The 16,959-nt window shown below is 33.5% G+C and overlaps 2 protein-coding genes across 2 annotated transcripts; both read left to right on the plus strand.

Moving 5' to 3' along the window:
• The first annotated feature begins 3,178 nt into the window (after window positions 1–3,178).
• Window positions 3,179–6,567, plus strand: LOC145037265 (serine/threonine-protein kinase STY13-like). The gene is made up of 6 exons (XM_078985887.1): window positions 3,179–3,875; window positions 3,980–4,112; window positions 4,219–4,414; window positions 4,513–4,637; window positions 4,736–4,894; window positions 5,679–6,567. The coding sequence occupies exons 1-6, from the start codon at window positions 3,745–3,747 to the stop codon at window positions 5,994–5,996; spliced, it is 1,062 nt and encodes a 353-aa protein (XP_078842013.1). The 5' UTR covers window positions 3,179–3,744; the 3' UTR covers window positions 5,997–6,567.
• An 8,910-nt stretch (window positions 6,568–15,477) lies between these two features.
• On the plus strand, window positions 15,478–16,095 carry LOC145035992 (uncharacterized). Its single transcript, XM_078984484.1, has one exon. It carries the CDS (start codon window positions 15,478–15,480, stop codon window positions 16,093–16,095), a length of 618 nt encoding a protein of 205 aa, XP_078840610.1.
• The last annotated feature ends 864 nt before the right edge of the window (window positions 16,096–16,959 follow it).

A 16,959-nucleotide genomic window follows, 5' to 3' on the forward strand; every position in this document is an offset into this window, starting at 1 on the left:
TGTCCCAACAAAACGTCAGAGAGTGCATGCCGCACCATCATGCCAGACCCTTGCCCTTAGGCTCTGAAGTACCTGAAACAGCCAACAAACTGTAAGCTAATGCTTAGTGAGTTCCCTAGAGCATACCCCACACAATCCACATAATCATATAATCCATATTGGCTATATCAACTACACAAACCACATAAGCATGTATATAAGGATGCCCTAGAAACCCTCCACGGTCTTACTCCGGGTGAGATGGAAACCCGCACATGGTCTTAGCCCAATGACTCGGGAACCCCACGAGGTCTTGACTAAGGATGCCCTAGAAACTCTTAAGGGTCTTATACCCTAATGCCTCGGGAACCCCCCGAGGTCTTTACCTAGGATTCCGTGGAAACCCTCCAAGGTCTTACACCTAAATGCCTCGGGAACCCCCCGAGGTCTTTACCTAGGATGTCGTGGAAACCCTCCAAGGTCTTACACCTACGTACCCCGAAACCCCCCCCCCCCCCAAGTTCTTCCATGCAAGTATCAAAATGATAACTATCATATCACATATCACGCAATCAACTAACATTCCACATAACACATAATGGTTAGCCTTGGTGCCTTCGACCCATTGGTATGGTGAGGAGACTCACCTCTCAAGAAATTCTGAACCGATAAGATCAATCACAATCCACAAATCCAACTCAACCGCCTACAATCGCCAAGTAACTTATTTGTCAAAATCCCGAAATACCAAAATACTCTTAAATTCAAACATGGTCAAAGTCAAGGTCAATGGCCCATGTTGACTCCAACTCATCGAGTGCATAAAGCAACTCGTCGAGTTCCTTCAGTGTTCAAAAAACTAGGAAAAACCCTAACTAACTCCTCGAGTTATCTCATCAACCTACCGAGTTTATCCAGGATTCAAAAAGCGGGAAACCCCGACTCAACTCGTCGAGTTGGCTAAGCAACTCATCGAGTTCCTTCACCCTTTTCATATTTAGTCCTTTCCAGTCGAATCCAAAGCTCTAAACTACAGATCCAATCCCCTAGGATGTAGTTACCACATAAATTTGCCAACTTTACATGCATGCAAGGCCTTAAAAGGATAAAACACTCAAAACTAAGCTTAGGAATAGGTTTAGGGCATGGAGAAGGACCAAGACAAGATAAAGTCGACAACTTTATGTCCATGGGGCTTAGAGGAGTCCAGATTTAAGACCATGTTCTCATGACAAGGTCAAACCCGAGAGTGACTCCATTTTTCCCTAGAAATGACCATATTCTTGCATAAGGGAAGATCTAAGAAATGGAAAGCCAAGGTAAAGACGCTTTACCTCCAAATGGTTGCTAGCACAGAGTAGATGTTGGGTCTACAGCCTCTCACTTTGCTCCAACCTCTTCAAGCTCTAAATTTCTTCACAACCATACCAAAGTCACTCTCCAAAGCTCTCTCTCACACACACACACTCAAGAAGGTACAAGGCTCGAATTAAGGATTCTATAGGCTGTAAAGACGATGAGGGAGGCCATAAATGAGCTATAAGTTCTTTTTATAGGGTGCAAAACCTGGAAAATTAGGGTTTTCCTTTCCAGCGTCTACTCGTCGAGTTGGGGCCTTCCAACTCGTTGAGTAGACCCTTCATCTCGTGTCCGTAATGATCCTTACTCGACGAATTGAAGCTTCCCAACTCGTCGAGTCCCAGTCCAAAACCCTAAAATGTTAGAGAAATAAATGATATATGAATCAAGCGTTACAGGTAGGGTGGATAAGCTAATGCTTTTCTTCTCTCTCTCTCTCTCTCTCTAATAAAGTACTTAAAATAATTTCAAAAAATACAAAAAAAGAAATGAAAATGGCAAAATTATCATTTCAAGTTTACCAAGGACCAAAACCAAATAAATTTTTTGATTTTGGAGCTTCTATGCAAGTTAAAAACTTTTTAGACCATATCCAAAGTTTTTTGTAAACCATAGGGAGCAATTTTGCAATTTTATCATAATTATGATCATTATGATCGGATATAACCTAGTAAAGCAGGTCATAATAGTTATATGTAAACACTTCCAAAATGTTTATTGCCTAGATGTGTACAAAAAAATAGCTACCCAAATGTGAACAAACCAAAAAATTATTTACCTTATTAAGCATATTTCCTATTTTACGAATTAATATTTATCATATCTTCCTATTATAATAAAAGAGTAGTTTTTAATCTCCTTTTGATATGTATCACCATATTAAGCCTTATAATTAATACAAAATTTATTTTTCTTTTGCTATGTTTCACCTTATTATGTCTTATAATTAATGCATATCATTTGTTAACATATTGATTCTCCATTTCAAATTTCAAATTTTAAATTTCTCGTTTTAATTACATTAAATTAACAACATTAGAATAAACATTAAATAAAATTAATACAAATTATAAAGTGATATAATTTTATATATTTATTTAAATCAATGATTATAATTTTATATAACTAAAAAACTCTTAATTAATAATTTATTTAAAATAAGTTATTAATAGTTTTAAATTTTAACTTTTAAAGTTTAATTAATTTTATAACCGTGATTCCCACGGGTTATACACTAGTATCCCATATTCTAATAAAAGAATAGTTTTAATCTTCTTTTGACATGTGTCATCATATTAGGCCTCCTAATTAATACATATATTTTTTTTGCCATGTGTTATCCTATTAAACATCTTAATTAATGGATATCACTTATCAACCTATTAATTTTCTATTTCAAATTTTAAAATTTTCACTTTAATTCCAATAAATTAATAACAATGGAATAAAAATTAAAATAAAATTAATATAAATTATAAGGTGATATAATTTCACATATTTATTTAAAATAACGATTATAATTGATTAATAATTTTGTGTTCTAACTATTAAAATTTAATTAATTTTGTAGCTGTGGTTTTACGCGTTATAAACTAGTTTTATAATAAAAGGGAACAATTGAATTACTAATTCCTGTATTAACTTTTGATAAACAACCATCATTTTATTATGAATAAATAATCAAATGATAAACAAGCGATGAATAAATAATACTGCTTGATTCAAAAATAATAAAACCCATAATTATCGATATAGTCTATTAAATTATGGGTACCCGTTGATAATGCGTGTGTATTATTTTAGTAAAAAAATTCCACTATAAAACCTGCACCATCTCTCAATCAAATGGCATCGAAACCCCAAATCTTTTGGGTTTACGCATCTCATTTTCCATTTTCTCCTAAATATTTTAATCACTAAGATAATGCACACACGATTCTCTCTGACACAAATTTACCCAATTCCTTTCCTTTTTCTTCGCAGATCGATAACTCAACCAAACTTCCAATTAAATACTCTCATACCCTCTCTCATTTACTCCAGATTTTTAATTCTTTACAAGAACCCATTGATCTTGCTCAGAGCTTTATCGTAATGGGTCTTTTAAGGTTTTATTTAAGTCGTGGGGTTAGTTTCTTGTCTTAACGAACATGGGGGGTTTTATGCTTTGTCTCCCAAACAAAGGCAATCCGATTTCATATTTTTAATTCTGTATGTGTGTCTGTGTGTGTCTGATCTCACAGTATGGGTCACTGCCATTAAAGCGGAAGTGAACCTTTCAAGTCTGCTACTTGATCTTGTTTGTGGGTTTGTTTATTTATGCTGTGGGTCTACTCTAGGTTTTTTTAAAAAATGTGTTCTTGAACATTTTGCCTGTAAGGTGTTCGATAAAAATCCTCAAAGAACATGGGATCTCAAAATGCATTTTTCTCCTCAAGCGAGTTTAGTTTGGAAGCGAAGTGGGTAATCGATCCGAAGCTTCTTTTCGTCGGTCCGAAGATCGGCGAGGGTGCTCATGGCAAAGTATACGAGGGCAAGTAAGTCATTGTAGTTCGCAAATCGCAATTAACGACGAACATCGATCTAAATTATTAATTCGTTCCCGATTTCGTTGTTTTATCGATTGTCTTCTTTCCCCCAGATACAAAAACAAAATCGTCGCCATTAAAATTGTGAATAAAGGCGATACGCCAGAGGAGATAGCGAAGATAGAAGGTCGTTTTATGCGAGAAGTCGCAATGTTATCAAAAGTGCAACACAAGAATTTAGTAAAGGTACAGTTTTAATATCATTAAATAGACTATGAATATCGGATAATGTTATATTATTGATAAGAATTAAAAAAAAAAAAAAAAAAAATCGAATCTTGTTTTGTATTAGTTCATCGGAGCTTGCAAGGAACCAGTCATGGTGATAGTCACCGAGCTTCTTACCGGTGGAACTTTGAGAAAATACTTAGTGAATATGCGACCCAATGGGTTGGAGACACGTGTCGCTATCGGGTTTGCTCTTGATATTGCTCGTGCAATGGAATGTTTACACTCTCATGGGATCATTCATCGCGACTTAAAACCTGGTAATTTTCATTTCGTCGTTTCTTTTATAGTTAGAAATTAGAATTAAAAATATATTTTTATTTGGATAGATAAAAATCATATATATTTTTTTATTCAGAAAATTTGCTGCTTACGTCAGACCACAAATCTGTAAAACTCGCTGATTTTGGTTTAGCAAGAGAAGAATCATTAACAGAGATGATGACAGCAGAAACTGGAACATATAGATGGATGGCTCCAGAGGTAATTTAATAATTTAATAATTTAATAATTTATAAATTATAATTACTTTTCTATTTTTTTTTATTACTAACATTTAATATCTAAAATACAAAGTGTAGCTTTATAGCACTGTGACATTAAGGCATGGAGAAAAGAAGCATTATAACCATAAAGTAGATGCGTATAGTTTTGCCATTGTTTTATGGGAGCTTATACACAACAAATTACCATTTGAAGGCATGTCAAATCTACAAGCAGCATATGCAGCTGCTTTCAAGGTATTATTAATTTTTATTTTATTTTTATCTTCTTTGTTTTCGGGCAGTTAGGGCAGGTTAGTTCGGGCAGGTTTGGGTAAATGGTAAATTGGTAATGTGGTGGTGGTACCTTGAAATTTTCAAAACTTGAAACACACGCGTTATATTTAATGATTAGTTTAGAAGAAAGTTTTTTCACAAAAAGGTTGAATTTTTTGTGTTTAGAAAACGTTAAATGTGAGTAAAATGGGGAAATAATGGTATAATGAGAAGTCAATAAAGTATAGTCGTTTGTTTGTTTTATATTTTATTTTAAAGGAGGATGCTTAAAACATAAATTAAGTGTAAATGATAAAGTATATTACTTTGATTGAATTACAATTTTGGTCCCTGTTGCTTTTTTTTTTTTTTTTTTTTTTGGTTTAGGTCCAAAAATGAATCCTTTTTGCGGTTTTCGTCCTTATTTCAGGGTTTCATTTTGTCATACCCATGTAAAATGACCAATTTACCCCTACTTTTATAATACCCGTGTATGATGCCTAAAACATAAGTGGATAGCATTTTTCCGGTTTAGGTTCGAAAAGTAACGATTGTTTCCTTTTAAACGCTTGTCAAATGACTATTTTACCCCTACTTTTACATTCTTTGTCTAAGCAATAAAAACCAAACATAATGTAGGGTATTTTTTTAAATACAATTATTAAACCTATTGGGAAAATCTTATTATAACGTAGGGATCCGATAATTTTTGTTAGAACCCATGTTAAATGACTATTTTACCCTTTTTGATGATTTTGTCTGACAGAATGTAAGACCAAGTGCGGATGACCTCCCAGAGGATTTGGCTCTAATTGTGACATCATGTTGGAAAGAAGATCCAAACGCTCGCCCAAATTTCACTCAAATAATACAAATGCTTCTTCATTATTTATCAAACAATACAACAATGGGACCCACATCCATCCCACCTCGAAATTTCACCTCCCAAAATACCATCTTTTCACCCGAGTCTCCCGGCACAAGCACATTAATGGGGGAAAAGGATGAATCGGTTGAAACACCAAAAACTCCTGTTGGAAATAGCCCTCGAGGTCTATTTTCGTGTTTTTATCAATGTTGTTGATGATAAAGATGAGAGCTTGGAAATATATATAAGATCATGTATAGAGTGAAAGTAGTAAGAAAAGAAGATTAGTTGGGGATTTTTAGGAGGTGTTTTATGTTAGGTTTTAATCGAGAAATATGGACTTGAAGTTGTTTAAAAGAGATTTCTTAGATGCCGTGTTAGCATACCAACGGTGAAAAGCCATTTGAAATGGAGTTTGAGAGTCAAGAGACGGTAAAAGTTTTGAGTGTCAGCAGTTGCAGTGTCAGAGATTTTGTTTTGCTATGTATCGGATTCCTTGTCAATATTGATTATCTAGCAGACTGTTGTGTACCTGTTATGTAAGTGATATAGACTCAGTCTTAAGATGGGATGGTGTGGGCCAACTTAAAGTTTCTAGATGCTAAAATTGTGTGAAAAGGGGTAGGGTTGATGTGATGTTGTAGGTGTAGGAAATAAAGTCCATCCAAAGGCCCCATTTATACCCCTTAAGTTATAAATGTGTCCAACTTGTACTCTTTTGCCTACCAAATTGCCATAGATTTGTTTGTATTCTTCACTATTTCAATGATCAATGCATTGGACCAAATTGTGTACTCTTCAAATACCTTTCACTTTTGTCCTATAATCATATCATTTCCCTTATTCTTTCCCCGATTCTCTCTACCTTGTAAATGCACCACTTATTTCCCTTTATTTTTTAAAATAAATATATAAATAATTTAATTATAAAAGGAAAGTATTTCATTAATTTAAAGAAAATAAAAATCACATTAATTTAAATACTTGGGTCTTAGATCATTTTCGCTCCGATATTTGGATACAAAAACATTCTTTCATGTTATCTGATTTTCTTAAAGTAAATTAAACTGGTTGATACATTTTAGCAAATATATTGAGATGATCGGTGGTAGAAAGTACAAGTAGAACAATCTTTCTAACAATCCAACTACATCGTGACTTAGTATGTTTCGTATGCTTATGAAAGAATTCACGTGAGTTATCTAAATTGCATTTTGATTTTCATGTCAAAAAGATGATGAAGTGGAATAAGAAGCTCTCATAAAAGCCTAACAACTAATGAAGCTAGACTAAGTTCCAAGTGGTATCCATAAGAGCATGATATTCAACATTGGCAGTTTAAAGATCGTTTCTTATATCTCCTTTATGAAGCAACATTTCCTTGTAGTGGACCTAGTAAACGATATTAATGTAACATGTAATCAAACACTTTCTCTAACTTATTTGTTTTATTTATTATTTTTCAACATTCAACATTCAACATTGCAAAACTTGATATAGTTGATATTGTGCATAAATGATCAAGTTTACTCTCTCAAGTGCTACCTTATTTTTCTAGTTTTTAACTTTTAAGGTTATGTTTTGCATAGTAGTTGATAACTGAAAAACTAACTGGTATATGAAAAGTTAACTGATAACTGAAAAACTAGCTGATAAAAAATAACGCTTAGTAAAACTAGATGATAAGCTATCTAAAAGATATAAAATAACATAAAAATAGGTGTTTGATGGACATGGAGGAAAAGGTGCATCACATTTTGTACGTGATAATTTACCAAGAATCATTGTTGATGATGCTAATTTTCCATTAGAACTTGAGAAAGTGGTGACAAGGTCATTTATGGAGACAGATGCTGCTTTTGCGAGGTCATGTGCTCTTGAATCTGCTCTTTCTTCGGGCACAACTGCACTTACTGCTATGATATTTGGGAGGTTAGTTGATTGTGTGTGTGTGATTTTTTTTTAAAATCTCTTTGATATTTTGTTTCTGTTTGATTGAATCTTTTTGTGCTTCTAAAGGGTTCGATGGTTATTAAGTGAGGTTTATAGTTAGTTTATCCCGGAAAGTTTGACTATTTGACCAAGTGGCTAAAATAACGCTTAGTAAAACTAAATGATAAGCTATCTAAAAAATATAAAATAACATAAAAAACATTTAGAAGAATATGTTTTTTTTATGATAAATTAAGGGTATATTTGAAAAGTTTTAAAAAAACTTATAAAAAGCTAGTATAAATTAGTTTTTTTGTTAGTCAAACATGTCATCATAAAAAAGCCAGCAAAATAAACTAGTCATGACATACCAAATACATCATAAGTTGTCATGTTTGATAAACAAAAAAAGTATCTTATAAACTAGTTTATAACTAAATACTTAGATTAGCTTTTCAGAAGTTTTTTTTAAAAAGCTATAAAAAATTATGTTTAGTAAAAACTAGCTAATAAGCGAGTATGAAGATATAAAATGATCTTTATAAGATTAATATTTTTTTTATAGTTAATTAAGGGTACATTTGACAATTTTTAAAAAAAATCATGAAAAGCTATTTTAAGTAACTTTAAAAAAACCAAATTATCAGCCACTTTTTGGTTTATTTGTAAAAAAAAAATCGAAAAATAAGCTTGTTTATTCGCTAGTTTTTACCAATATTAAAAAGTCTTATTTAGTTTATATGTAAAAAAAAATCACTTTTAATATGCATAGAAACGTTGTTACCAATTGAAAAGCTTAATCGGGGTTTTGATATTAAAATTTGGATGGTTATTAAATTTTGATAATTATAGTTTAGAAAAATTAATTTATTATCATTATATTTTAATTTTATTTTATGTCTTTTTATGTAATTTTACATATTTCAAAGGTTTATAGGTAGTTACCGAACACTTTTATAAAAATAAAAGATATAGTTTTCGACTTATACCAACCGTTGTGTTTGGACTAGAACTGACAAAAATCGACCTAATCCACCAATCCAACCCGAATCCAATCCAAAATTAACAGGTTAGGCTGATATTTTCAACATATTTAAATAGGTTGGGCCGGGTAAAAATTATTGATCCGTTTTCAACCCATTAACCCATTTAACTTTAATTTATATTTAATTTAATAATTATTTAAATATTATCATGTATTAATCTAAGTATTAATTTATAAATTACAATAATCGTATTATTATTATGTTTGTAATCCTAATTTCTAATTTTTTTTCTTGGCAACGACAACACTAGTCACACTTTAAAATCATTTAGAAATTACATATATTTAATTTTATTAGAACAAATTCTTTGTATATATGAATTGAGATTGTACTTTTGTTTTAATTTGAAATTTTATTGAAGTCTATAATTAATTTAAATGGTGTAACTTTTAGTTAATTTTTTTATTTATTTTTAATTTCAATAGGACAACCTAAGTTAAACCCATTTATTTAATACATTAGGTTGGAAACTTTATAAATAGGTCAATCTGATGACCATCTATTTATCTGAAATATTGGGTTGAAAGATTGGACTGGGTTGAAAATATCAACCTATTCAACTTAATTAGTAAATGGGTTGAATCCAACCCAAATCAACCCATTGAATAATGTCGATTTGTTACGTTTAACTTGTAAATCACGGAATTTCGAAATCTTTGAGGTCTAATATCTTTTTTACGACTAGCAGTAGAAATAGCAACGTCTGTGGATGCTTAACTCGTAAAAAACCCTAGCTCTGCAACATCTTGTTGCTCCGTTCCCTCGTCGCTCAAATCTCAATGGCAATGGTGGCTGCCACTTATTCCTCTCAGTTTCAGTTCCAATCATTCTCTTTCGCCAAATCCATAAATAAATCGATCATTCCCGGAAGTGTGATGTGTTTCAAACCGAGTTCAAAATCAATCACCAAAAAGAAGATGAATATATGTATTGTGAGGATGTTAGAAGTCTTGGATGCTACTGAAAGAACGCCTTTTTATCTTTATAGTAGGCCACAGATAACCAGAAATATCGAATTAGCTTATACAGATCTTTGGAGGGATTGAATCCAGATGTTGTGATGACCCATATTGAAGCCTAATTTTATCATCTTGATTAAGCAAGAAGATGGATTTAGTTGATCAAAGCATTGTCTTTTCTTTCTTTGAGGGCTAATGGAATGACAACGTACAAACTTTAATTTCTTGGATACATTGTGTTTTTTCCTATAAGGATGCAATGTTATTTCTTTTATGTTTTATGTTTTCCTTTGCAATATAATAGTTAAAAGATGAAAATAAATGTCATATCTATAATACTTTCAATAGGTCTGATGTGTGTAAATTCAACTAGTTTTATCCCTACTTTTTATTAATGATTTGAGCACACAAAGGCAGTGACCCTGTCTTTAAGTGGTATAGATTGATAAGTAAGGTATCGAACTCAGGGAACGGAAATTAAACTAATAGCTAATTTTATCTAAACAAATAATAAAAGTAAATGGTTTTTCTCTAGTTTTGCAAGACTAGAAACTTAAGCAAGCTGAATTTAACTAATTAACTAAAGCAACAACTATTCACCAAATTTGATAAGATGTTTCTATTTAGGTTCAACCAATTCACTCCTATGGTTATTTAAGTTAAGGTAGATTAATTGCTATTGGTTACCAAGTATAATAGTTAGGTTCATGTTCATTACTCCTAACCCTTAGACAATTAACTAATTCAAGCGTTGATCAAGTGTTTAAACTAATTAATTCCCTAGATTAATTATTTGGATTAAATAAGATTTGTAATGGTCAATTAAGTTATCAATTCAATTAACCTCTTGCTGATGGTTTCTCAACAAGCTCACACATTAATCTTCCTATTTTCTTATTAATCTTAGTTTCATATTCATTACTTCCAAGCATACGTTTTAGCATTCACATAGACATATGAGGTTAGCAATTAGGTGATGTTCATGCAACCTAATTACCTTCCAATTAACAGAAGATAGTAGTGATTAACACATAAGGTTCTTTAACAAACTTAATTTAATAAATCACCAATAGACAATTAAACATAATTCAATAATTAAACCATAGGAGTTCCTTGGTATTCCCCAAACAGAAACAAAAACGAGTTTAGCTCATAGTTGCAGTAGAAACAAGCATAAAAACAAAGTATATGAAAGCAAACATGTTTAATTCCTAAGTCTAAGTGGTAGAATCAACCTAGTTACTTGAATTCTTCCAACTCTTGAAGCTTAGGGTTTTCCAACGCCTTCTGAACCTTTTAGTCGCAGCTAATCCTCCAAAATTCGCCAGGGGTTTTTTGTCCCATGTGATAAGGATTCGTCTTATAAAGATATCTCAAAACAGAGGGTACTCGGCGAGTAGCAGAATCAACTCGCCGAGTATGTCAATACTTATCCGTCTTCAGATTAACAGTCGTACATATCTTCTAGCATCTCATCGTGTACTCGCCGAGTAAGGTCGATGTACTCGCCGAGTATGTCTTTCTTAACACCCTTTAATCTTCTCTTGCTTTCCTTTTCTCCTTTTTGCCTCCAAGCATATCTTTTGGACTGAAAACACAATTCAAAGCATTTTAAGTACCTTTTGTCCAAATTATTCTCATAACTGACCAAAAATAACTAAGAAAATATGTTAAATGATTAACTAATTATGCACATATCAAGGTCCATCCTTATGTTGCAACGGTGAACAAGAACTCTAGATTTGGAATAAGAAACGAGAAATTGCAATTGTTTTCTGAAATTTATTTATTTATTTAATGTTTGATGTGGCAACGTGCGGGAGGCAGTCTTGTCTTGAAACCTTAATCTCATCTATGAGCTTATGCGTCCTAGGTTTTATGGTGCTTATCATGTAAGATTTTTCCACTCGGTCATACCTATATATAGCTTATTTATTGGATTAAAAGTCCTTTTCTTATCATGTTCATCTAGTTAAAACTAAACAACACCTAAATGTCTTCCACCCACATATGAATTTTCTAAGTAGGGAGCATTAGACTACCTCATTTGGGGGATTTTTGGTGAGCGCTCACGATAGATATAATAAAAAAAAAATTAATTAATTTGGTGAACTAGATCGATAAGACAACCCAACTCAAAAAAGTTCACACCAATTTTACTTTTACACATGTTGAACAAAGAAACCTCCAAACATATTTTTTCTAGATAAGATTATATATTTTAGGATAAACATCATTATCTACTAAAAATCTAATATTATCTCAATCAAATTTTAAAAAAAAAAATACTAAAATTTATATTTTTTTTCTTTATAAATAGAGTATAATATTGATATACTTCATATCTCATCTCAACTTTTCATTTCTAAACCCTTTTGATTTCTTTAATAAGATGAATCCAAATTTCGTCTTAAATCTTAATGATTCTCAAGATTATCAAAACTTTCAAAGTTATGAAACCTCACAGTTTTTCGCAAGTCCCAATCAATTTCCCATCACTGAAAATGTTTAAACCTCACAAAATACTGGAAAAAATCCAAGAGGTGATAAATGGGATGTTAATGAAGATATCACTTTAATGTCATCATATTGTATCATTAGTGAAGATGAGAGACGTGGAAAAAACCAAAAGAAAACATCAATATGGGCATGAGTGAAGGAGTCATATGATGCAAATCAGGCGGAAAACCCAGGAACACCAGGTTCGTGCAATGACATTAACGTCTTTGTTAGGTGCATTTCATGCATCCATTTTTGTAGTTTTACTCCATAAAAGTACATTGCATTTAGGTTTAAACTCATGCATGTTGCATATTTTTCGGGATTTTTCATGATGCAATTCCTTTCACACACTTTTATGATATTTCAGGGACTTTTAGAGGTAGGATCTTAGTTGAGGTGATGAATAAGAGATATGGATGAAGTTTTGGGACTTGTGGAGCATCGAGGAGGAAGATATCAAGAAAAGGAAGATTTTAGCTTTACAGAGATTTACACGGCCGTGTAAATGCAAGCCTTGTGTTTACACGGGACGTGTAAATGCATTTTATCAAGCATCGAACTTTGAAGGCCTGACCAAATTGAGCATTCTACTTTTTGTATTTACACGGCCGTGTAAATGGTAGTGTTAGTTTACACGGGTCATGTAAACGAGGTCGTCAATTTAAAACAATTTAATTCCTTTCTAAAAAGAAGCAACCGGTTCTAGAAGAAAAGGGGAGTCGATTTTGTGAGTTCTAGATGCGATTTTGGGGAGTATTTTGAAGACAATTGTTTCTTGAAAACACTTGGATTTCATTTGGATTTCACTTTGTAAGACTTTAATTTCAATTTCTAGGTTTGTGCTTTGTTCTAGTAATAAGTGGCTAGAAACATAATTCTCCAACTTCATGTATTGACAATTATGAGTGTGAATTCAATCATTTGACTTGGTGTTTGTTTTAAATGCTATCTAGTGAATTTGATTTGGTTTTAATTGAAGGTTTGATTTCAATTCTAATTCTTTTTGTCCAATTAAGTTAGGGTTGATTCATTAATATTACCTAATATGCAAAATCCGTAATTGTTTTGTCATATAGAACAAGTAACAAACACTAGATTGAATTTACTTATAATAATTTTCGTGTAAATCAAATTCACACATTCTTACACTCCCAAGCTTATGAGGAGAATTGAATGTTGTTGGTTGATTCACATAAAGCATAATGCAATCTTTCTATCTAACTCTAAGAACTTGTTTAGATTAGATTGGTTAGATTAGGATTAATTAAAGAGCTTATTTTAATTAATTAAAATGGTGAATGTGAATTGCTAGAACTTGTTAGCATTCCTAATACCAACTTAGATAGAATTTAACAAATATCATTTCATATTTTGAATCACATTGCTAATTAGTCTTGCATAGAGTTGGAGTATTTTACAAATCTTTAGTTTATTTTATTTGAAAAATTGTTTACCCTCTTTTGTGATCTCATTTGTACCTTACGCAATAAGGGTATAAGCACGTATCTCGTGTCTTTGTGGATCAAACCTACTTACCTTTTATTACCTTTTTAGTACAAAGTGGCAGTGTTTAAGGAGTTATTTTACCCCCTTTATTTGTTGGTTTGACGCGCCTAAAAAATTGGCGTCGTTGCCGGGGACACAGTGTTACTAATTGTTTATGCATATATCTTTTCGTATAGGTACACCATTGCCAATTGACTCAGAGATAGAGAAGACTGCAAAGAGGTTGACGAAGCAAGTTACGCTTAGTAAGAGGCAACCAGGCTATGGGACTTCTTCATCATCTAACCCTCTAATAATCAACATTTGGGAGGACATATCCCTCTCAAGTGTGCCCGCATCCGAAACAGAAAGCCTCCCACTCTCACCACAACCATCTTCACCCACTTAACATTCCAAATATTACATCCACAGAAACTTCAACTACTACTCACAAAATGGGAGACAACTATGGAGGGAATCCACCTCCAAACCTACCACCCGAGCAAACTCTCCGTCAATGGTCGAGGCAAGAGGTTACGCAACAACCTCTTTGCATCACATATCCAACTGCCACCAACTTGGAACTAAAATCCGGGCTCATCCACTTACTCCCAACATTTAAAGGCCTAGAAAATGAAGATCCCCACAAGTTTCTGATGGAATTTCATGTTGTGTGTGTGGGCATGAAACCACACAATGTCACAGAGGATCAAATCAAGCTTGGGGCATTCCCCTTCGCAGTGCAAGATGCAGCTAAAGACTGGATCTATGACCTCCACCGGGGACGGTAACTAATTGGGTAGATCTTGAGAGGTTGTTTTTGGATAAATACTTTCCCGAGATGAAAGATTCAACCCTACGGAGGGAAATCATTGGAATTAAGCAACACAAGAGAGAAGCTTTCCACACCTATTGGGAGAGATTCAAGAAACTTTGTGCCCGTTGTCCTAACCACTGAATTATCAAGTACTAAATTCTCCAATATTTCATTGAAGGAATGAATCCAATGGAAAGAAGGCTTCTTAATGCTTCAAGTGGCAGATCTTTACCCGACAAGACTCCAACCAAAATCCGCAACCTAATCAAGAACATGGTTGAAGATTCTAAACAATCAAGGCATGATGAAGAATGGTACACAGATGCACCCCGAGGTGTAAAAGAGGTCCAAACTCCTCAAATTGAAGCTCAATTATCCGAGCTTACGAAAGTGGTAATGATGCTAGCCAAAGATAAAAGTGTGCAGCCTACATCCCACCCTTGTGGTATTTGCACTCAAGTGGGGCATCCAACCGATATGTGCCCACAACTTCAAGACGAGGATTTTGCGGAAGCAAATGCTTTAGGAGGATATTCCGGGTCAAACCAAAGGGGATTTGAGCATCCACGGGAAAACCAAAGATGGAACAACAATCAAGGTTGGGGAGGAAATCAACAAGGAAATTATCAACCAAATCAACCACATCAATACCAACAAAGACCACCTTTTCAACCTCAAAATTTCCAGCCAAGGCATCCACCACAACCACCTCCACAAGCGGGTTCATCAAGCATGTCAATAGAAGATATTGTCAAAAGCCTTGCCACTAACACTCAAAGCTTCCAACAAGAAACCAAGGCAAGCATAAAAAGTTGGAGCAACAAGTGTCACAACTGGCTCAATTCGTGAGTAAGATGGAATCACAAGGCAAGCTACCATCTCAAACCTAGAAGAACCCGAAATACAATGCATGTGCCATTACCTTAAGAGGTGGGAAAAGCTATGAAGGTCCAAGGATGTCGGATGAAGAAGAGGAAGAGAAAGAGATTGAGGTAGAAGAAGTTGTCAAAGAAGAGGAAAGGAAAAATACTTCAAAGTCAAAGAAGCCAATAGAGACCGAAGTGAAAATCACACCAGCTCCATTTCCTTCAAGGCTAACATACACAAAGAGAGAACATGAAGATGATGAAATCATGGCAATGTTCCGAAAGGTTGAAATCAATATCCCTCTTTTAGATGCTATTACACAGATTCCTAGATATGATAAGTTTCTTAAGGAACTTTGCACATCTAAGAAAAAGCTTAAAGGAAATCAATTTGTGAAAGGTGGGGAAAAAGTTTCAACCGTGTTACAAAAACGACTACCAAAAAAATGCAAGGATCCGGGTGTATCCATGGTTCCTTGTAAAATGGGTAACCTTTTTGTGCCACGTGTGATGCTTGATCTTGGAGCATCAATTGATGTTTTACCTTACTCAAGCTATAAAACAATGAGAATTGGACCTCTAGCCGAAACCAAAGTCATAATTCAACTTGTTGATCGATCTTTGATACATCCAAAATGTGTATTAGAGGACGTATTAGTGCAAGTTAATGAACTTGTGTTTCCCGCTGATTTTATGTGCTTGATATAGGAAATGATGACCAAACCTCAAGTTCCATACTTTTAAGAAGACCATTTTCATTTTTAAAAATAGAAAGAACAAAAATTGATGTCTACAATGATACATTATCTATGGAATTTGATGGGGAAATCATTAACTTCAATATCTATGAAGCAATGAGGTATCCAAGCGATGTTCATTGTATAAATTTAATTGATGTGATCCAACCTTTGATCGAAAAGTGTTTTGAGTTGACTAACTATGATTCTTTGGAGTTAGTTTTGAGCAGGAATTTTAATAACAATTTGGTCAAGGAAATTGCAACAAATGTCAAGCTTGATGAGGAATTACTAGAAATTTTGGAGTTCATGGAAGAAAGAAAGAAAATGAGGTATGATAATATCAAGCTAAAACTGCCCATTTCTAACACAAAACTTCTTCCTTCTGTTGTGCAGATACCAAAGCTGGAATTGAAGACTCTTCCTGAGCATTTGAAGTATGCATATCTTGGAGAAGAGGAGACATTGCATGTCATTATCTCAATAAGTTGTCTAAAGAAGAAGAAAATAAGTTGGTGAAATTGCTGAAAGAGTATAAAAAGGCTATTGGGTGGACGACTGCTGACATAAAGGGGTTGAGTCCCTATTTTTCCATGCATAAGATTTGCATGGAGGAAGACTTCAAACCAACCTGAGAGGCACAAATAAGATTGAATCCACTCATGATGGAGTTGGTCAAGAAAGAAATCATGAAGCTTTTGGATACATGCATGATTTACCCTATCTCAGATAGTAAATGGGCAAGCCCCACTTAGGTAGTCCTGAAAAAGGTTGGGGTCACAGTTGCCAAAAATGATGAGGGAAAATTGGTGCCAACCCATGTGCAAAATAGGTG

The sequence above is a fragment of the Lactuca saligna genome, chromosome 3, assembly GCF_052625555.1.
Source record: "Lactuca saligna cultivar CGN05327 chromosome 3, ASM5262555v1, whole genome shotgun sequence".
NCBI classification, from domain to species: Eukaryota; Viridiplantae; Streptophyta; class Magnoliopsida; order Asterales; family Asteraceae; genus Lactuca; species Lactuca saligna.

Excerpts from the sequence above, each read along its gene's own strand:
- LOC145037265 (XM_078985887.1), top strand. The coding sequence starts at position 3,745 with ATGGGATCTCAAAATGCATTTTTCTCCTCAAGCGAGTTTAGTTTGGAA. Across the intron at positions 3,876-3,979 it reads GGCAAAGTATACGAGGGCAA|ATACAAAAACAAAATCGTCG; the intron begins GTAAGTCATTGT and ends TCTTTCCCCCAG. Across the intron at positions 4,895-5,678 it reads CATATGCAGCTGCTTTCAAG|AATGTAAGACCAAGTGCGGA; the intron begins GTATTATTAATT and ends TTTGTCTGACAG.
- LOC145035992 (XM_078984484.1), top strand. The coding sequence starts at position 15,478 with ATGTCGGATGAAGAAGAGGAAGAGAAAGAGATTGAGGTAGAAGAAGTT.